This window comes from Centruroides vittatus, unplaced genomic scaffold (assembly GCF_030686945.1).
Source record: "Centruroides vittatus isolate TY-2023 unplaced genomic scaffold, ASM3068694v2 contig_352, whole genome shotgun sequence".
Classification (NCBI taxonomy): Eukaryota; Metazoa; Arthropoda; class Arachnida; order Scorpiones; family Buthidae; genus Centruroides; species Centruroides vittatus.
This window is the reverse complement of record NW_027122175.1, coordinates 83,528-106,484: the sequence shown is the minus strand read 5'-3', so window position 1 is coordinate 106,484 and position 22,957 is coordinate 83,528. Positions and strand designations below refer to the sequence as shown.

At 27.4% G+C, this 22,957-nt stretch overlaps 1 protein-coding gene across 1 annotated transcript in view; it reads left to right on the top strand.

Annotated features, from left to right (window-relative positions):
- Nucleotides 1-22,957, top strand: part of LOC136974651 (transcription initiation factor TFIID subunit 4-like) — a 69,515-nt gene that overhangs the window by 33,991 nt on the left and 12,567 nt on the right. The window contains exons 3-6 of the mRNA XM_067269580.1: nucleotides 2,519-2,614; nucleotides 10,179-10,298; nucleotides 21,089-21,178; nucleotides 21,271-21,408. Coding sequence (XP_067125681.1) covers nucleotides 2,519-2,614; nucleotides 10,179-10,298; nucleotides 21,089-21,178; nucleotides 21,271-21,408 — 444 coding nt within the window. The remainder of the gene's footprint in view (nucleotides 1-2,518; nucleotides 2,615-10,178; nucleotides 10,299-21,088; nucleotides 21,179-21,270; nucleotides 21,409-22,957) is intronic.

The following is a 22,957-nucleotide window of genomic DNA, read 5'->3' as shown; positions in this document are numbered from 1 at the left end:
TTAATAACCAACTGAACTGATTAGCAGAAAGAATAACTACTAAAATCATCACTAAACACCTTTGGTTGCTGAGACACATTTATTTGCTATTGTTTTGGAACAGTTTGTAATTGGTGTTCCAAAATCATTCACCTGCAGATGGCCTATGCATTAGGCTGGAAATGTTAGTGTTTTAGTAAATGAATGCTTCTCAGCAGTCAAAAGTATTTAGTGTTGATTTCAGTAAATTGTTGATTAATAAGTTAAAAAAGTTTTGAGTTTCCACTTAAAGTTTTAACATTAAGAATTATAAAAATATAAATGATATATATATAGTATATATATATAATATAATATATATATATAACAGCTGAAAATCTGAAGATATATAAAAATCAATCAATCATTAAGAATAACAACTGGAGATTATGATTATCAACCTTCCAAAATAATGGTGTGTTTGTAAACTATTCCAAATGATAAAATGATTGCCAGATAAGTTTCTGCTATAGAAAGTAGTATTATGTAAAGAAATTAATCTTTAATATGAGTAATGTGAATCATCTTGTTCATATGGAAAATATTTCTATTCAGTAGTTGCATTCACTGTCAATAGGACTATAAGTGATAGATAAATTATCAATTATTGTTATATTAATATAAAAAAGCGTGGTAATAAGTGGAATAACAAAGACATTTTTCATTAATACCAGAATGTAGAAATTGAATGCAGTTTATATGAAAACTGAAAACATATTTCTGTATTAACAAGTTTTATAATCAAATATTGAATTGAAATAATTTTGACTGAAGATAAATGGACTAAACTACTAACCTTTAGTCCAAATTAGTGTCTCAATGATAAAAGTCTAATGTAATTATTGCCTGAAATAGGAATCTGGTAACCTGCAGTAATTATTCTTTGTTAAATATTTTGTATTGTAAAATTGTTTGGAATTTAATTGTTTGTTCATTTTTGAATACAAAATAGAATTTATATCTATGAATAAAATGTCTCTTTGAAACTATATTATTTAAATTCATGTCAATATTATATCCTGAAGAATATGAGAAAGTCTTATCATGATCAATGCAATTCTGATAAATTACAGAAATCAATTTCTACTATAATTTTTATTTCTACAATAAAATTTAAATGCTAGATTCTCTTAAACTCCGTTGAGACAATTACCATGTAATGTACAGTTCTAAATTCAATTAGTGTTTTAAAACTATGGCATTGTTTGTGGTATTGATTTTGATAAATATTAAAGGTTGTGATGGTAGAATCATAGATTCTGAAATTATTTAATATAGTAATCTTCTATTTGATTTCTAAATTAAATGGCTGGCAGCAGAATTTTATTTTAGTCATTGATTTCTAAAAGGTAAAGTATATGATTTGAAAGCAGAACTCGATGACTTGGTTTACCGAGTAGAGTTAACGGAAATATTTTAACCAATTAACTTTATCGGTTTTATTATTTGTCTTTCGTGCAAAATTTCATAACACTTTCTGGAACCTTTTACCGGTGTTAGACGCAAAACGAAAAAATTTCCGTTAACGTTTTTGAACTTTGTAGTTCTTCTTCAGACGGTAAAAAACGAGGAACACAGATCAAATAAAAGAACGAGTTATTTTTAAACTGAAATCGAATGCTTCACGATGCAGCTGGTCAGACATGCGCATACGGTGCAAGTAGATGGCGATTTGCCCACCGCCTGGCAGACCCTCATCGAGGGTCTGCCAGGCGGTGGACAAATTGAGTTCCTCTTTATAATTAATGCAGGTGGCGGTGCAGCTGTGTTTGTAAATGGAGATAGCCTCCAACCACCTCAGATGTTCAGGGTGAGGCGATGCGATGATAAGCCTGGCTTGGTTGAGGGCCGCTTCGATGTCCGGATCGGTGGCGTAAGTTGAGAGTGCCGTAGAATTTCTCTCATGCAGAATATCAGCATTGTGCTCACGTAATCTGATCCCCAAAGATCTCTTGGTTGAGCCGATATAAACAAGGTTTCTGTCAAACCTGTGATCCTTAAGAGGAATGGAATAAACGCCCGGAAGCCTGTTGGGGTCGGGGATCCTTCCCGTTACGGAGTATGTCCAAGATGGTGGGACGTCTTCTGTATGCGATCTTAATACGACGCTTGCGGGTAATCTTCTTATATAACGTCGCCACATACGGATTATACATGACGGGGATCCGTGACTCATCTTCAGGTTGATTGGCGAGACGGGATCGGATGTTGGAGATACGTGCTGTGCGACGGTGACGATTAACCAATCTGTTAACGAGCTTGTGGTATCTAATGTAAAAATTTCATAATTTTTACATTAGAGTCTTGTATAAAATGTTCAATCAAAAAAGTTTAATTTGTGAAATAAATTTTTTATAAATTTAATATACTTGTATTATTCAATATACATACCTAAACTATGGAAAATATATGTATAATTATCTATTTTCAAATATTTAATGATAGTCTTTATATTTGAAAAAACCAAGATATTATTTCAATATATTGTTTTAAATTACAGTTACCTGGTTCAGCTGTCACAAATAGTAATGTCACACAGCCACTTACAATCCAAACTACAACAGCAAACGTTCAAGCAGCGAATGCTTCTTCTCAGGTAATAATAAACATTAAGTCAAACTAGATTAAAGATAAAATAGATTTTATTAATTATTTTTAGAGTTTAAACAGATTCACAGCATTGAGAATTTACTGAATATAAAAGATCTTTTGAAAAAAAATTGTTGTTGTTGTTGTTGTCATAAAAGATTTAATGATATATTTTTATACACCTGCTGCTAAATTGCTGATTAATTAGCTATTAACTGTAAAGATTTAGTTGAAAATTTAGTTTATTGGATAAAACTATGTAATAAATTAAACCAAATTGCATTTTAGGGAAATTGTATATTGTTTTATTTCCAAGACTTTTTATTTTAGAGTTTATTCATAAAAATTCTCCAAACTTTAATCAAATTTCAAAAATATAAGGCAATTATGCTTTCTTGAAGTGAATTTCACTTCAAGAAAGCATTCAAGTTCCTTAAAATAAATTTTTGAGATAGTTTATTAGTAAATTTTGTTTTTACTGAAGAAGTATGCTGGAGTAAATAAACCAAAAATTAAAATTAATATATAATATGTAATTTTATGTGGTTTATTGGTATCTTTATTGTATGTAAATATTGTCACCACCATCTCTAATTATTGATGTGTATGTTACAATATATAATTTTTATTGCCTATCTCCAGTTGTATTACTGAAAATTGCATACATAGTTTATAACTTTTTGTTATGTTATATTTTGTCATTACATATGTTACATTTTATTATTGATATTTTTTTACATACATTGCAATTTTATAATGTTACATTTGAATTTGAATATTATCACATTTTGTATAGAATGTTTCATGTAAAATTTTTTTTGATTAATCACATTCAATTTATGGAAACATATAATAATCTGACAAAGTCTCTTATCCTGATTTTCAATAGTTTTGTATTGTTGAAAATCAGAATAAGAAGAGACTTTACATCAGTATTTAACTGACAATAAAAAAGTTCCTTAAAAAATAATAATAAATCCAACCCAGAGAAGATTTCTTCATTCAGGTATAAGGAAATTAACATTGTTGATAATTCTTCTATTTTATGTAGACAGTCCAAGTGAACTTAAACTATGTACAGTACAATACCATTTGTAATAACTATTCAGTGAACTAGTCTGGTAGTTGTAGGCATTTTAAATGCCCTCTTGTTATTTTGTCTGGATTAAGAGATGCCAGATCATTAGATGTCAGAAAATTGATAGTAAACCTGAATAGACTGTCTTGTTAACTTGATTTTAGTGAAAATTGTCTTCATTTTTTCTCTTGCTCTTATAATAGTGCACTCCCCAAGTATTTGCACAAAATCAATGTTCTTTTTAATTTGAAAAATTTTTGACATGTTAATAAGAATTTATTCTAGTTGGTATATGTATAAGCAAAATTTTAAATTTAAATGTAATATTTCATTAAAATGATTTTTCAGTACATTTTCAATAACATATGCCTTGATTTCTGTTTGTTAATTTGATCAATCATCAGTGTTTGAATTATTTGTACGTAACTTTTTACTATGCTATAAGGCATTTTCAATTATCTCAACACTTAATTTAAAGAATGACTTAATACTATAATAATGGGAATTGGTAATGCATAAAAAATTAATCAGGAGATATCAGCTTGTGCATTACCAAAGTCTATGTTACTTCTTATCAGTCTTTGTTTTGTTTGATTACTTGATAGAAATGTTATTAAGAGAGAATGCTTTTCTCAGTTTTTAAGAAAAAAACATGTACAATATTTTAGCAAAACTTTGATATTAAATATCTACAAATACATAATAATTTTCAAGAACAATGAATAAGTTTAATTAATTAATGAATCTATGAAAGCCATCATGTTGTATTGAATGTGCTTATTAAGTGGAAGGACACATGATGACAAAAATTGTATTATTATTGTTTGCTTCGTATCTAGTAGAATCCATTATTGTTTTTGGTGATTGGCTAGTCTATCCAATTATTTTACTAGATTTGTCACAACAGTTAGACACAGAAGACAACTTTTACTCCTTATAATATCCTTTATTGGAAATGCATTTTGATTTTAATAAAGGATATTATAAGGAGTAAGAGTTGTCTTCTGTGTCTAACCATTATGACAAATCTAGTAAAAAAAAATTGGATAGAATATCCAATTATCAAAAACAACAGTAACAAAAATTGTGTAGATCAAGAAGTAAAGGCTGATGAATGTTATGTAGAAAATATTCAGAAAACACTCACTGAATTTTAATATAAAGAAGACAATATCATATGTAATGTGATTACATGTTTATATATGTTCTAATAGAGCATTATCTGTCTGCAATCTGTTCTAATCATAGATTTATTACTTGAGGGATGTGTGTTAGGATAACAAAATAGTTTTTGAGAAAATGAGTGTACTGGATTGAAGAACTAATGAAGTGTGTATATATATAAAATGATGCATATTATGGATCATCATAGAATGTAGCTTCATTTCCATTCAATGTTAGTTTTTCCCTCTTAATTTAACATATACACTTTCTATGTCATGTTCTACTGTTGTGATATTTCCTGCAAAATTTTTAAGTGGTTAATTAGTTATTTTATACCAATGACATGACAACAGAAATAAAATAGCTATTACAGTTCTGTTTAAAGAAAACATCTATAAATACATTGGATAGAAGTAAGTAGTAATTTGGTATTGTCTGTTTTAGGATTTTTTCTGTTCAATTATTTGTAATTTGATATGGACTGAAAATGTCTTTTAAAAAAAACCATTAAAAAACATATTTTGTATAAAAAAATTGTTTATAATTTTGTATTACATAAAACTTTCATGATTAGTTTAACTTATGAACAATTTGCTAAAACTTTTATACTAAATTTTAAATAAATTAATTGAAATTTCAATGATTATGAAAATTCAAAAAAGTTATAAAATGACAAATATTAATAATTTGTTTGTATAGAAAAATTATAAACAAAACATTTTTTTGTGTCTTAAATCTATTTTTTTCATATAAGTTTGGAAGTTTTGAATTTTTTATATTTTTTTATATTTGCTTATATAAAACTTAAAACAAATTTAAATCATGTCAGAAAGGCTTATTAACCAGATGTAAATTTGTTGGCAGTTAATGAATTTAATTGGCTCAATTGACAAAGGATTGTGCTGATTTCTAAAACACCAGTGATTTGGATTTGTTACTGTTACGAGTAAATCTTTGATTTAATGGACAAAATTCTCTGTCCAATAGGAAAAATTTAAAACATTTTTGTTCGTGAATAGAGCATGCTAAAAGGGTACATTTTAAGTTCATTATTAATATATGTTCTTAAAAACAATTCAATTTAACAGATTTTTGGCAGTAGCAGCTCCTTTTTCCCCAATTAGTTTGTTAAATTGAGGATTTGTTGTAATTATTGTTTCTTTAGTTTTTGGTATATTAATTAATATTAATTTTTGATTTTGAATGTACTTTTTCTCATTTTTTTATTACTGTACTTAATCTTTTAAGAATGAAATTCATTAAGGATTAAATTATTAATTTTTTTCTTACATCAAAATAATTGAAATTTGTTGGCTATATCTATTCTTTTCATCCTTAATTTGTCTGTTTTAATATTTACATTTAGGAAATGCAGCAAATCTGAACTAAAATATTTTAGCATAATAATTGTAATGTTAAGTGTGCCATTCAAACAAATACAGAATTATTATGTACATGTCTAGCATTCAGTTTTTCAAGAGCATAAAGAATTTTTACAAGAAAGGAAGAATGACAATTACTATTCATAATAACTTCTTTATTGTGAATGTTAATTGCACTAATTGTAAAAATCTTTCTGAAATATCAAATCTTACAAAGGACCCAATAGTAAAGAGTGTGAAAAAATAATTTTTCTAAAACTTTGTCGATTTTTTTTTCCTCTTATGTCAATACTTTTAACACAACTAGTATTGAATGTTGTACTGTATATTTTTTTCTTTTTACCAGTAACTTGGATTCAGTAATTTTCTTATTGAATGAAGTTAATGACTAGTTTGTTGTAAAAAAAACAGTAATAGTAAGATGACAAAAAATTATTACAAATTAACTACTTTGGAAAACTTTCTATCAAGTTTTGAGGTATATCTCTGATTTTCTGGCTGTTCTATGTGTACATTTTTGAAATTTTGGTGTGTATATGTGGAGAAATTATCTGTTTTATGATAGATTTTTTGAAATTTGCATTATTTTATTTTTTTGCAAATTGTTAGGAATAGCAATCTAAATGATTTCCATGCAAAATAATGAGCTCTGTTTTTAATAATTCTATTAGAACCTCTCCAATTGTTTTATGATAAGGTATTTACAGATAATATTATAATTATTTTTATAAGATGTATAAAAAATTTAAGTATTTCTCATAATTTATGTATTGAGTTTGTCTTAAAAGTCAAGAATTGCAAAATATTAAACAGGCTATAAATTATATGAGAATCGGTAAAGAAATGTCTTAACTTCCACCTTTGAATACTCATTTATTATCTTAACATTAATAAATATCATATTTTCCTTACATTTTCTGGCAATACTTTATTAGAACAAAAAATGTTTTTGGTGTAGTTTGTGGGCCTACTTCAGGTTCTTACACTTTCAAACTGAATGATTTATGAAGTATTTCAAATTGAAATGTTCCAGCAATTATTATTATTTTTGGAACATTCCAATTTGGAACACTCAGTAAACCATAAACTAGATGATTAATAAATGAGTAAAGAAGCAGAAGAATGAGAGAAGTTTTTCTCTTTTCCTCCTCGTCTTTTTTTCCCATTTGAATTTCCAAATCTTTATACGTGTTAATTGAATCCCCATTATGGCACAAATTCTTGTTACAAAAGCAATTTGTTCTGATTGCTGCACAAAATCCACTAGGCCATCTATCACCCATTGATAATTTCTACTTGGTGACTCATATTTTGTACATGTATTTGGTTCAATGCTCAAATGCATGAGATAGGTCATACATAAATAATTCTTTTGATGCTTATAAATAAAAATATGCTCTACGCTGTAAATTCTAGAATAAATTTGAAAATATTATTAAAAGCTTTTAAGAATTTTTTGGTAATTAAAAGAAAGCATTTTTAGATTAAAAATATTTACAGATTTTTATTAATAATAATTTATATTTATTAATTAATATTTATAAACAACATTGCTAGACCTGATATACTATAAGCTAGATTCCAAGCAAATGCTGAGTTCTATCGGACTAGATATGGCTAAATACTAAATAAATTATACAACCAATTTGGCACTAGAGAGAAGCATTAGGCTCCATCTCTTATTAAATTAAATAATTATAATATTTAATTAATTAATTTAAATAATTTAGAACCACTGGAAGAAAAAATCGGCCCTGAGAGGGACTCAAACCCACAACTCCTGCTTACAGCGCAGATGCATTGCCAGTTACACTATCCGGACCTCTAGTCAGATCTCCTCTTCCAGCATATATAAGCTAATGTTATAACTATCAACAGTTATTACAATGCCAGGTGCTTGATGTGGAGATCGGACTGGAGGTCCAGATAGTGTAACTGTCAATGCATCTGCACGGTAAGCAAGAGTTGTTGGGTCGAGTTCCGCTCTGGGCCAATTTTTTCTTCCAGTGGTTCTAAATTATTTAAATTAATTAAATATTATAATTATTAAATTTAATAAGAGATGGTTAGGCCCCATCTCTTATTAAATTATACAATTAATTTGGCACTAGAGGGCTTCCCTCTAGCGCCAAATTGATTGTATAATTTATTTAGTATTTATCCATATCTAGCCTGATAGAATTTGGCATTTGGTTGGAGTCTAGCTAATTAATACTTATCAATTATTATAAAAGAGTACACAGAAATACTGTTTTCAAGAGCAAAAAAAAAAAAAACATTTACTTATAAAATATACTAACATCATCAGAAGTAAAGGGATTGTCTGTGCATTCCTTGAGATGAGGAATCAAGAAATTATAAGAGGTCATTTGCTGTTTTGCAATTAGACTACAGTAAAGAAATTATTTTGTCTTTCTTTCTGAAAGACAAAATAATTTCTTTACTGTAGTCTTATTGCAAACTGAAGCAAAATTATGAATATTTATGAATGGAAGATATCAGTATTATCTCCAGGAAAAAATTTTACAAGAGAACATTTTCAGATGTGACCAACTTAATTGGGTTAAAACTTTGCTTGCTAGTAGAGGATACTTATACGATAACCTTGGTAACTGCTTTGCCTGCAAATTTTTGGAATAAACAAGATATTTGAAGTTGGTATTAAACTCTAAATATGGGTCCCAAATAACAATTTCCAGTGAGTGATAAATGGTGTAGTGGTGTCCATGTAGCAATTGGAAAAAATGTATTTCAACATGGGATCATGTTTCACTTGGAATTCATATCCAATACTCATATTTCTTTTTCTAAATAAAGAGTTTAAAGAGATGGTAAATGATGTATTTTTTTGGCAGAAAAATGCTTTTTTTTTCATAGGTTAAGTATGACAAATTTTCTACAGTTTATATATTAAGGAAATTACTTTTTTTGGCATTGAAACATTTGCTTAGGCTATTGAGGAATATTTATAAATTGTTATTTTCATTAATTTTGAAATTGTTGATCATAAACTCAAAAACTGGTGTGTACAAACACCAGGTTTTATGTATTATAAAACAGAAAAAAAAAATTGAATTTAAATCCTCCATTATGGCACAAATCCTTGTTACGAAAGCAATTTCTCCCAATTACTGTACAAAATCCACTAGGCCATCTGTCACCCACTGATAATTGCTACTTGGTGACTTGTATTTAGAGTGTAATACTAACTTTTAACTTCAAATATCTTATATATTCCAAAGTTTGCAGATAAAACTATCCTCTATTAGCTCGCAAAGTTATAATCAAATCAGTTGGTCACATCTGAAAATGTTCCATTGGTAGTCTGTTTCCAATGTTAGCTGGCTGTTACTGTAGATTTTTGTATTAACTTCAGATAATGTTAAAAATGTTAAATTTTATTTTATTTAACTATTTTGAGGAATATTTAGCTAGTTGATAGCAGCTAAAACCAGTTTGGAGAAAACACTGAGTTTTTTTTTTTTTTTAAATAGATAATAAACAGTATATAATAATAATAACAGTAATAATAATGAGGCCAAAAACATTTGATGTATGTATTTAGTGAAATTGCTGAAGACATGCAAAAAGGTCTATTTATTATCAATTTATACATAAGTTCCATCTAAGAAGAATAACTTTTTATGGTTTTAAATTTTAGAATTATTTTAGTGTAAAGTTTCTGTTGTTGTTTATGCTGTTAATTTTATTATTATTTAACATATCTGTAATTTATATATATATATGAATATATATTTTTGAATGGTACATTAATGTTTAATTTTTTAAGTTACACAAATTTTTCCATTTGGGTACCATGTAACTTACATCTTACTGCATTATTTGTTCCATATTTATCATATAAATTAAGATTTATATGTTTCAAATAATGTAAAATGTTAATTATAAGAATAAACAAAGAAAGAAAATTCATTTAATTTTTTTAGATGTCACCTAATACTGCAAAAAAGAAATGTAAAAATTTCCTGTCTACTTTAATTCAATTAGCCAGCGATCAACCAGAACAAGTAGCGACCAATGTGAAGAATTTAATACAAGGATTAATTGTAAGTTAAACAATTAAAATTTAAACTTTTTTGTTTCAATTTTACTTTTTTAAAATAAGATAAAATCATTATGTTTAATACTAACACTGAACCGAATTATTTCTAATCTAGTTACGATAAATTGATTGAGTAGAATCATAAGTTTAGAGAAATTAGACACTTAAAATTGAATCATTTATATATCTGTTCAATAAGTTCTTATCAAAGAAAGGAGTATCTTCACTTTTTTTGCATTGATGAATATATATATTTTTTAAAAAGGTATAAAAAGAATGGGTTTACATTCATTCTTCTTGAATTCTGAAAGGTAAAAGGTATATCTATCCGGAAACATTTCAGTTAAAATACTGAACAATATATAATTTATTTCTTTATTTTTTAGACATATTTTATTGTTTTAACATGACAAATAAGATTTAGGAAAACAAATCTTATAACTTTGTTTATATCTTGTTTCATCAATTAGATATTATGATATACAGTATATTTATCTTCTAAATTTTAACTAATTTGTGGAATTTTTAAATGAATACAGGCTATAAAGTCATTTATGAAATTGTTTGGATTTATAAACATAAAATATAATGTAAGTTGCAGTAAAGTCAATAAATCAAAAATAATTGTCAAGGAAATTATATTAATTCCTTTCTTTAATTCCAAACTGGCATGCAATTTTGAGCTACAGTTAAATGAAAATAATTTTTTATGCTCTTTAATAATAATATTGGAAATTGGTTCTATTTTTATTATTATTATTAAACTGTAGTTTATTGTTTTTTCATTAAAGCCATTATACTTATCAGTTTTATTGATTTGTGTAATTTTGCAGCTTTTTTTGACTAATATCAAACAGTTTATTTTTATTTGAAAACCATAAGTTGTAAAATTATTATATTTTTGTTTTACTGTTCATGTTTAAGCATTTGTTATTTCACACTTTAATTGATTTTAATTATAATAAAATACATATAAAAATGCATTATGAAATTTCTTATAATAAATAAATATTAATTGGATAAAGAATTTCTGTTAAAAACTTATAAATTGAAGATAACAGTTTTAAAGTATGCTTATATATTTTTTATATTAACTTTGTATTTATGCATTTTTATTGTTTATAAGACATCTCTGTTTCATATTTGCAAAAAAAAAAAAAAAAATTTTGTTAATACAGTGTTGACTTTTTATTATAGTTATTGACTAAAAATATTTGTTTTTGGCTGAATTGCTGGTCAGTTAGGATGGCAGCATACTGCTCCAGGGATCCGGGATCAAATCTGGACGGGTTGAATAGCCACACAGGAATTTTTCGGGAGGTGGTCTGTTCAGATACATTGAGCCCTGTCTCTCCCTGACGGTTACTCCATTGCGGGCCTGGCCAAATCCATAATGGGCTTGGTAAAAAGGCTCTCTTAGTGTGCACAGGGTAGAAAGAGTTAACAAAAACGCTATATTAAAATTATACAATTATATATGTATTTTTGATAATTTTCATTTATAAAATTGACTAATTTTTGTTTAATCATTTACAAAATGTACACATAATAAATACATTAGCTTTTATTTAATAAGTTTTCATTTCAAATGTTTTTTATGTAAAAACTTAATTGGTCTGAAAATTCTCTCCACGTGAAAATTCAGTTTTATTTTGGTAATTAATATGCTTTTGTTTAAACTGATTTTATACAAAAGAACTATAGTTTCAGGAAGTTTCATCAGATAATTTACTCATTTAACATTTTTTCAATCAGAATTTAAAAGTATTAAATCAGAATTTTTTCTATTTAAATAAATTTTACTTGGACAAGAAAATTCTTTATGCAAACTGTACTACACAGCAAACATTGAGCAAATATAGCTTTGACATATTAGTAAGAAAGAAAAAAATTACTTCAATTAAACAGAGATTATTTTATAATAGGTGTTTATATAGCATTCATGCATGTTAGTAATCTTAGCATAATTTTTCTAAATATAGCATATTGAATTTAAATCAATTTTGGCATTTGCTATAACAAATATTTCAAATCTCATTAAAATTTTTCTTATTTAAGATATTTATCCTTTTTAAAAGTATTGTATTAAGTTTAATTAGATTGGATTGTATTTTTGTGAGGCACCAGCTCTTTGCTACATGATCAATTCCAGTTTTGTCAATTATATACTGGCAGGGCTTAAAGTGACTCTCTTTTTTAGCTTTTTTTCATAGCTCCTCTCTTTTTTAGCTTTTTCAGAGAAAAACTCACTTTTTTAGCTTTTTTCACTTCCCATGTGAATTTTTTTTTTCGTAAATACGCTCAGGAGCGAAATAGTGACCGGCACGTCCCCGTATGCCTTATGGACCGTGTGCGACATGATAAGGCACTGTCGTATACACATGTAGTGTACTACATTTATATAGACTAACAAAACGAGGAGCTTCCCAAAGCTTGATACTCTGCACATGCTGTAGGAATTTGCACGTGGGTTCTCCTTGCTTGTATCCTTGTGAAATACCGATCTCCGTGGCGCTTCGATATAATCACGCTGCATTAAGACAAGTACACTTCTAGTTCGGCATTAAGAGTGATTTTTATACAGCATTATTTTTAGCATTTGTATTTATTTAAGCGCAGTGGACAAAAGAAAGAAATGGATTTTATTTAATACTAACAGTAGAAACTCATGTTTTAGCAATGGAAAATTGTATAGAACCCAATACTTTCTGAAGTAAGTTGCTAAGCAAACTTCTTCCCAACCGCCTCCTATTCTTTAGCTTAAATGATGACATTTACTCGTTTTTGACTACCGTAGAAAAACCAAAAAAATAATTGTTGAGTGATAATAAATTTGATTTCTACTGTTGTTATTAAATAAAACGTTGTAGGACACTCGTTTCAAAGCTTGTATCTTTCTAGCACTCTGTAAAATTAAAGATCGAGCGAATCTCGTGTCAGGAAATACAAGATTTTAAACTAATATCCTAAATATTAATAACTTCTGTAGAGACAATCTTTAGACAAAGACAAAAGTTTGGTTTTAAGTGGGTGCTTATATATTTGGCATGCACCATGGTTTTCTGCATTCTAATTGTGTCCTTCATTTTCCATTTCGACAAACTATAAAACTCTTCATGCACGTGCGCATTCGAACAGCTGCAGTCAATCCGGCACCAAATTAAAAAATTAATTTGTAAATATTTAGCGTCGAAAAACCGCTATTTTCACTTTAATCTAGCTTTTCGATATGCTTCTAGTCAAATTCAGTCAAAAAATTAATTTAATTATAATTTATTGAAGATTTTAATATTTTAATATTAGAAAGTAATTAGCATAAATTACATGGTGTCATGTCTCATCTTCGCTCCCGTTCAAGTTTATTGTTTTATACATGCGCCGATGTTTGTTTTTACTTCTGCTGGGGTTTTATTTCAACCTCGACCATTTGGTTACGCAAAGTGGGGAGACGGGCATCATGTGATCGTGTACCTGACTTTTTACAAGTTTCCTTACCTCGAAAGAAACATATTTTTTCTTGATTTTAATTATTATTAATTAACTTTTTTGATGGATTCTTATATCTTTGTATTATCTAAAGTTGCAGATATAAATGCATAAAACTTTATTTAAAAAATTGTTTTTCTTATATTTTAAAATTCAAAAATAAATTAAATATCAGAAATGCTAAACTATAAGTACAATGTGTTTTACATTATCATTGCGAACAGATACAGCCAATTATTTTATAAATGTATTTATTATTTTAATTTTTATAAATTATTTAATTTGATGCAACGTGATCAATTAATTACTGTGGCGCGTTAACATGGGCGTAGCCAGGAAAGGGCATGGGTGGGCACCCCCCCCCAGTTAACCTGGTGCCCCTCCCCAGAAAATTACAGCCCGGCCCCCACGCAGTTAACTTGGTGCCCCTCCCCAGAAAATTACAGCTTCTACTAGGCCCCCCATAACAACACATTAATTAATATGGAGGCTAGACTCGATTCAATTACTTTTTCATTTCAGACATTAATTACAGTGTTATTTTAATGTAATTTTATACATAATGTATGTTTATTATAATTAATAAATCTATATAGGAATAATATCTGTGTCTAATAAAACAAAGCGATTTATAAAAATGAAAAGCGTGCGTTCCATCTTGATCTTTTGTAAGCGAAATTTTATGATTTTAATTTTTAAAAAATGAGATTTTTTATTTATAATTTCTGTAATTTGATCTATAAGAGCAAAAAACTAAACTTATCAAATATCAACTCTCTGTAAATAATTTCATCATTTACTTATTAATGTCAGATTTGTTAAATTTCATGGGATTGTATTATTTTTCAACTTGAGGGTAGTAGAAAGCTTTGTATAATAGACTCTGCCGGTTCCCCACTGTGAAGGACAACAAACTGCTAAATGTTTAATTACATTGTTTTCATAAACTCTCTTCTCTGTCAGTTGTGGGTCGAATGACTAGCAAATTGTTTTATTGTATTCAGGGGAATAGATTTGGAGACTAGTATTACCAGTAATGAATGCTGTAATTTTATTTTTAATCATTTAAAAAATATTGATAAAATTACCAAATAAATGATTGGGTCACAATTACTAGTGGTATTGCTATATAACAGACATGGGCAAATGAGACTCCAAGAGCTACATGCGGCTCTTTTTGAATTTTATGTGGCTCTTGCTGAAAGTGTTAATTTCTGCTTTTTATTATTATTTTTACAGTTTTATTTCCACAATTTTGTGAAAATATGTTTATTAAAAAAATTCAATACTTGTTCTGTACCTGGATTTTATTATAAAATATAGAACTGCAGTACAGAATAGAAAAGTACAGAACTGCGGCTCCCATGCATTTTGCAAAACCTACATTTTGGCTCCCACTTTTGCTTGCCCACCCCTGCTATATAATGAACATGCAACCCCCTGATTCTGCCAGAAGTTGTTTTTTTTTTTTTCTTTAATTACATTTTTTTTATGAAGAAATCAAAAAATGTACCTTGAAATAAATGGCATTTGAAATTTGGCACGTTTATATGGAAACACATTCTGGTAGTTATGTTACTATTCCATTTGCTCTGCTGTGTAACGGTGGGAATTCTGTACGGGGCACATGAAAACTTAATGCGGGCCTGTTCTGGCTTAATGCAGTCTTGCCGGTCACTTTTCTGGAGTATAAACTCAGCTTAACTATTTTCATATTTAATCTTATCAGTCCACTTAATAATCAATCTAATATCATATGCAATGTTATTGATACAAAATATGTGTGCGTTTGTGTGTTTTTTTAATAACGCCTGTTTTCGTTCATTTTAACACTATTAGCTTTTTTAGCTTTTTTTCAGTCTGAACTCTCTTTTCTCACTTTTTTTTATTGCCATGACTGCTTTAAGCCCTGTACTGGCTTCATCTGCAATACAGCAGTTAAAGTTCTTCAAAAGTATAAAAAATTATGCTATTTAACTATTTACATAACTGGATCAACTTCTTTCTAATATATACTTGCCTGGATATGTCACGAAGTGATCTGTAGAAATATTTTATGAAATTAATTTTATTTTAAAAAATCTGATGTTATGTTACATTATCATATTATTAAATATGTACAGCAATTTGCTTTTTTAGAGATCAAGATGAAAACCTTGAGTTAAACCTCTTGATATCCAAGAAAGTAGATAACTGTACATGTTTGAGGAAATTGGAGAAAGAAATTAGCTGACCATATTATTAAAATCAATAAATTTAATTCATACTTTCTGTTTTTGGTATAGAAGAATAGTAATAAAAACTTTTTGACAATTTCAACATTTTAGATTTATATAACAAGCCTGATATTGATTATACAAATACTTAATTGTTGGATAATATGGCCTAAAGGTTGGTGGTTAAGCTGTCATACTGTTAAAAGTTTAATAATCAGAAATAAATTTTGATTAAATGGTTGTATGGATTTAATTTAGGGCTGGAAGTGAAGTTTGGACACATGTCCAGGTAAAGTATGGTATGTGGAATGTAGATTCAAGCCAAACTCTAGGTCACTCTTTTCATCCAGAAACTTTTAAATTATTTAATTTAATGAACATTTATTTTTTAATTATTAAATTTAATACAAGATGATAACCTAACTGTCTATCCTTAGACAAATTACTTAATTCATTTAATTAGTCTAATTACTAGCCTCAGTAGTGTCTAAAAAATCTTCAGATTTTGTATTTGTATATTAATATCTGGATTCAAATATCATAAATTATCATAGTAAATATGGACTGGGCATTGCCTTTTGCCACTCACCTCTGTTAAATTTGATCTGAAATGCAGTTAGCTATCTATAATAGGAATAATTATGGCTGGATATGTAATTTTTTATAACATACACAATATCAATGGGTTTGTCATACAAAGACATTGCATATAGATATTGTGAAGTAAATTAAATAGGAATGTTTTAAGCTGTCTTTAGACATAAAGTTTCATTAACTCTAAACCAATGATCACTGTAATTAATTGGGCTTTGTTTTTTATATTATTAATAATTAGATGTTAAGTAATTTGGTGTTAGAGGTACATTATTAATAATTAGATTTTAAGTAATTTGTAGCAAAAAAATAGCTCAATTAATTGCAGCAATAATTTGATTTAGTATTACAACATTGGACTTTGGAGTGTGTGTATGTATGTATATATACATACATACATACATACATACATACATACATACACACACAGTAGAGCATCGTTTATCCGAATAAATTGGGGACTGGGGTTGTTCAGATGACTGATTTTTTGGATAACCGATTATGTACGAAAATATATGTTAACTTATCCGATGTTGAAATTTTTCTCCGTTGCGTATCACTTTGTGTTGAATTTTCATCGATTTTAAGCCTAACGAAAATTTTTATAATAATAATCGAGGCTATTGTATTGTTAAAAATTATTTCTTTATTTTGTACAAACAAAATAAATATATTGAAAAATATAAAAACAAAAAAATTATACTTTAGACGTTAATCTAGTATCAAAAACATTTGATTCAGCATGACACAGTCTGACTGGAAAGCTTTCGGTTAACCAACGTTTCGGTTGATCAGCTTTCGGATAAACGATGCTCTACTGTATATATATTTCATTAACTCTATGAGAAATTAGAGTTTTACAGATTTTTTTTAGTGAAAATTACATAAATGTTGGCAGAAACAGATTCTACTGACAATAATCTATCGTGAAGTCTATACTTGTTCTAAATTAGAATTTTTTAATTTTATGCAAATTACTTACTTACATTACAGATAATGGCTTGCATATTAATTTTATGTGAAATATAATATTACAGTATTGTAAATCTTTTATTTTAATTCTAAAACTTTTTGATCACATAATTTGTTGATTTCTCTTTAACTGTCGATGATAAGTTGTGTGAATAATTTATCTATTTGTTAGTATCATTAAATGTTCCTACAATGAGGATTTTTTCAAAATTCATTCATTCATTTTGTGATTTCAATAGTTCATATTCAAACATAAGCAATAACCTGAAGATTTTAACTGCAGTGTTAATCCCAGCTGGAAAGTTATTATATTAACAACTTTTTTAGCTGGAATTAATAATTTAATTCTTCTTGTGCCAAAGAATTCAAAAGTCTCTTATCCCCTGTGTCAGATGTCACATTTTTAATGCTGGATTATTTCACTGTTTTATTATAAATACTCATATCTTAATCAATATTTATGCTAGTGAGTTGCAGTCAATAGCAAAAATAATCAAATGTCATTTTGATTAATATTTCAATATTTCATTGCTTATAACATCACATATTAATATATTTATAACATTTATGTAAAGTGATTTAAATACCGTAAAGAAGAACATTTTTGTTTGATAAGATATTAAATACAGATTACATGTATACCTCGAGTTACGTCGCTCTTGAGTTACGTCGTTCCTGATTATATGTCGTTTGTCAAAAAAGTATATGGAAAAATAAAAATCAAGTTTAAATCAGTTTATTCGACTTTAAATTCGTCCGCCACAAACATTGAAGTCGTAATATCACTAGAAAAGCATTAAAAGCACATAAAATCATATTAAAATATGTATATTTACAGTAAATGTTAATATAATCATCATAAATCCTAGAGAACAAAACATGAAAACATCTGTGTTCCTGTGTTGTCTTATTTAGCGGTCTATAAGTGCTCATTATTGGCGTTTCCTCCATTATTGGCGTTTAGTTATGACGTAAGTCGTAGTTTCGACTTACGTCATAAATACACAAGTAAATTCGACTTACGTCGCCTCTCCTGGAACCAATTACTGACATAAGACGAGGTATACCTGTATATTCATTTCTATCATGACTGTATTTGATTGTATACAGGGTGTTTTGTGAATCTGGACCCATGGGAGCTTTTCATATTACTGTTACTTTTGTACAGGGAAACCGTATCATTGACTGTGGAGGAACAAATTCAAGTTATTTTGATGGTAGGTATCCAAAATTTTGAAAAGTGGTTACAGAATTCAATAGGCTTCATCCAGACTGCAGAACAATCTTGCACAGAATCATGCGTCAAAGGGAGTTCTGTGGACTCTGTGTGAAATGGGCCAACACTTCAGCACTGCTTTCCTTGTCTGTAACAGTTTTTGGCAGTCTACTGCAAGGCCTGTCATGTGTGCTCTCAGTTTTCTTAAATTTAGCAATAAGCTCTCTAACACATCTATGCATGATTGGTCTGCAGTCTAGATGAATCCTGTTGAATTCTCTGGCCACTTCTCAGTGACTACCATTAGAATAACCTGAATTTGTTCCTTTATAGTCGGGGTTTTCTTGTAATGAAAGAAATAGTAATAGGAGAAATTCCTATGGGTCTGGACTTATGGATACCCTATTTAATTCATTAACCACTAAAACAATAATAAAAGTATTAATTAACAGACTGTATTTATTGATGAATAACATTCTCATGGAATAGAAACATTTAAACTGGCTTGCGTATAACTACATGAGATAACGTGAAATGAATTGAGGGAAATAAATTGTGAACAATGTTTATAATTTTCACTTACAGTAAAAATTTGTCACCTTTTGGATATTTTTCTACAAATGAAAATATTTGAAGGTAGGAGTGTTTTAAAATTAAAGTAAAATAAGATCATAATTTTACATTCATACCAGAAATTGTTAATTACTTTAATTACAAATATTATTCTAAATTGGTTAAAATTTGTGTCAAATGCTTATGAATATTTTGTACGATACGTAAGAACACTGAGCACTGTATGCAAAATGTTTAAAGAAGGCAATCTTTAACATTGATAAAAATTTTTTGAGATGAGCAATGTCTTGTTTTCTGTTCAAACTATTACTAATGTACAATGATCAGTGTTTGACCTATGGAGTCACTCATGAGTGGAGATTTGATTTGTAAGAATCACCAATAACAACTTATTTTATCAATGAAAATAATACTTAGATCACAAAATTATTAGGCATTTATAAGACTTTAAAGTTATCCATATTCAGAAATATCTGTAAATAAGTTGATATTTTTAACACCAGAAATATTTTTAAACCATTCAGATTTATCAACACCCAGTTTTAAATTATAAGAAAATAGAATAGGATAATAGCTGCCAAACTGGAGGCTGTTAATCTATTATGTTGTTTATAAATTTGAGATAAATCTTTTTTAAAGTAATGTTTAAACTAAATTTAAATTAAAATTTAAAAGGTTGATGGAAAATAATAGAAATTGCAGAGAGTACAATTATTGAACATGACAAAGTAAGTTGAAATTTTTAATATATGAAAATTATATCAATAATTTCACAAATATTTAAGGTCTGTAATATTTGTAATTTTTAATGTGACTTGTGAAGATATGCTAAGATTATGGAAATGTTGAAGGCTAAAAACAATTTATTTTCAGATTGGTTTTGTGTTTAGTTTATATTTAATTATATTTTGGATGTATACTTCAAAACAAAAATTAATTAAATGGATGTTGAATGTACAATACATTGCATCTTGACTGTGCTGCAAAGGTAAATTAAAAATATGAAAACACTTTTGTTTTCCTCAGCAAGAATTTTTACACTCTTTTGAAAGCAATTTAAATTTTCTGTAGGCATATTTTTTGACTAGATTGATTCAGGAATAATTGCACATACAACTTGATACAGTATTTTTTTATAAATTCACAAAAAACATTTTAAATTATTTCAACAGTAAGCTTCTATAAATTATTTGCTACTATATTAACATTAGAAATTAGATTATTGTAAACTTTCTAGGAGCAGAAATATATATTCTCAGAACATTTGATGTAGACATAAATATCTGTAGGGTGATATCACAATTTTTTGGGTTGATCCTGATTACAATACTTCATATGTAGAGCTTTAAAATTTGACAATATTATGATGTCTAATAACAATTAATTCATAATTTTATTAAAGAATTTCTTAAAGTGGTTCTATAGGTTTGGTATTTGCCAAAAGCTGAGCAAACATTTAGCCAATACCAAATAATTTACAAGTGACCGATATTTGGTATTCTTTGCTTTCCACTCCTTATCAGTATATTGTGTCAAATCCAAGCGTACAAATAGGAATTATTTGGGAATCGGCAAATACCAAATGGTGAAACCTCTTATAGTCTTCATTTTTATAAATATGCTGCATCTGATAATGGATAATATAATAAAACAAGGGTTTTTACAAAATGTTGTGTAATGTAATATGTAAGCATTATCTGACTTGTTTTAATATAATTATTTTGTTTACTTTAAAAGGATGGTGATATTCAGCCAGAAGAATTTACTAATCAGTTACAAAAAGCTTTAAATTCTTCACCTCAACCTTGTTTAGTCCCCTTTTTAAAGGTAATTTGATTTTTTTAACAAATTATTTTTTAGAATGAAATTAAAAATTGTCATGAGTACTAATTTATTATTATTATTTTTTTTACATTCAGAAAAATCTGCCTTATTTGAGATACTCTTTAATGATGAGAGAGATGACAATTGAAGGAGTAAGACCACCTCCGCCAGGTTCGGTTTCATTACCACCAGCAGCGACAGCTGTTCCACAGCTGCAGGTAGTAAAGAAAATAGTATGGATTTTTCTATAGTAATTTTATAATACATACTTTTGTAAATAAAGTATTTTTTTTTTTTTTTTGTTCAAAAATCTTGGGGTTAATGTACTAAAATGTAAAATTAATCTGATAAACATACTTTATAAATTTGGAATATTTTTCTACAAATACTTTTGATAATTAGATTGATTGTAGTGATTAACAAATGAGATCCTGCAGTTTCACACAAGATATTTTAGAGTTTTATATTGATATAAAATTAATCTGAACATATAGATGTAATAAATAGTATAAAACTTAATACATAACTCGTTTCTAATTTAAAGCCTGAAAAATAAAGTAACAAAGTTAGTTAAATTTAAGTAATTTCATTGATTTTAATGCCAATATCTTCAGAACACAACTGTTAAAGAACAAACATTTAAAATAAAAATTTAATTAAGCAACTGTGTTCCTGAAGACATTGACATTAAAATCAATAAAAGTGCTTAAACTTTACTAGCTTTATTATCTTATTTTTAATTTAATATTTGAAAACAGGTTATTTACTATATGATTAATAATATATAGAATGCAGGTAAAGGGCTTCATATTGATGGAGTAAACTTGTTAAACTTCAGGATTTGCATAAACAATAATTAAAATTCACTGAGGAAACAAAATCAATGATAAACATCAAGAGAATATACTTTAATAAGCCTTATAGGGTTTTGTTTGTACTTTCTTAATGATTTTCATATTATTATTCCAATTATTAGATCATTCCTAATCTTTGTATTGCTTTTTATAAAAAAAGAATTGAGTACTTTTTACTGGAAGAAAGTGATTTTATTAATTTTTGGTAAAAGATTAATAAATAAATAATAAAATAAAAATGAAACAATGGTGAGGCCAGTTATAGTTGTTTCTCTTGAAGCTTCTTGTCTTGATTTTTTAAATAAACAGATTAATTAATTAGAGAAAATAGGTAAAAAAAGAAAAATGATGATTTAAAAACTATATCTTAACATTCTTTATATGCTAGGAAATTATAAAGGTAATTTCATGTGGTGGTATGTGTAAGTGTATAGCTTTTTCATATTATTTTATGACTTTACTTTTTTTGTGCATTTAGGTTTACAGCAAGATAAGCAAATTCACCTATTTAAACATAAATATTTTCTATATAAATATTTATTATAAAATAATTACAATAAAATATTAAATTAACCCATTTCTCTATCAGAATCAGTAAAGTATTTTTGTAAAGAATCAGAAGTCAAAAATTAAATTTCAGATTTGTACTTTTTTTAAATTATTTCATATATAATAAATTATGTCATTGAATTTATTAAAATTTATAAGAAACTGCTAATTAATATATTTTTCCTTTTCAGTATCACTGTTCACTCTGTGAAATATTTGTGAATTTACTTATTGATGTGATTCATAGATTTTTAATATTCAAATAAATTTTTATGCATTTTATTTTTAATTTCGCACCTTTTTTTTTAATTATTCACAAATGGTCTTTTATGTTTTGTTAAATTTATTGATGTGAATCTGTAAATTCTTCTTTGCACAT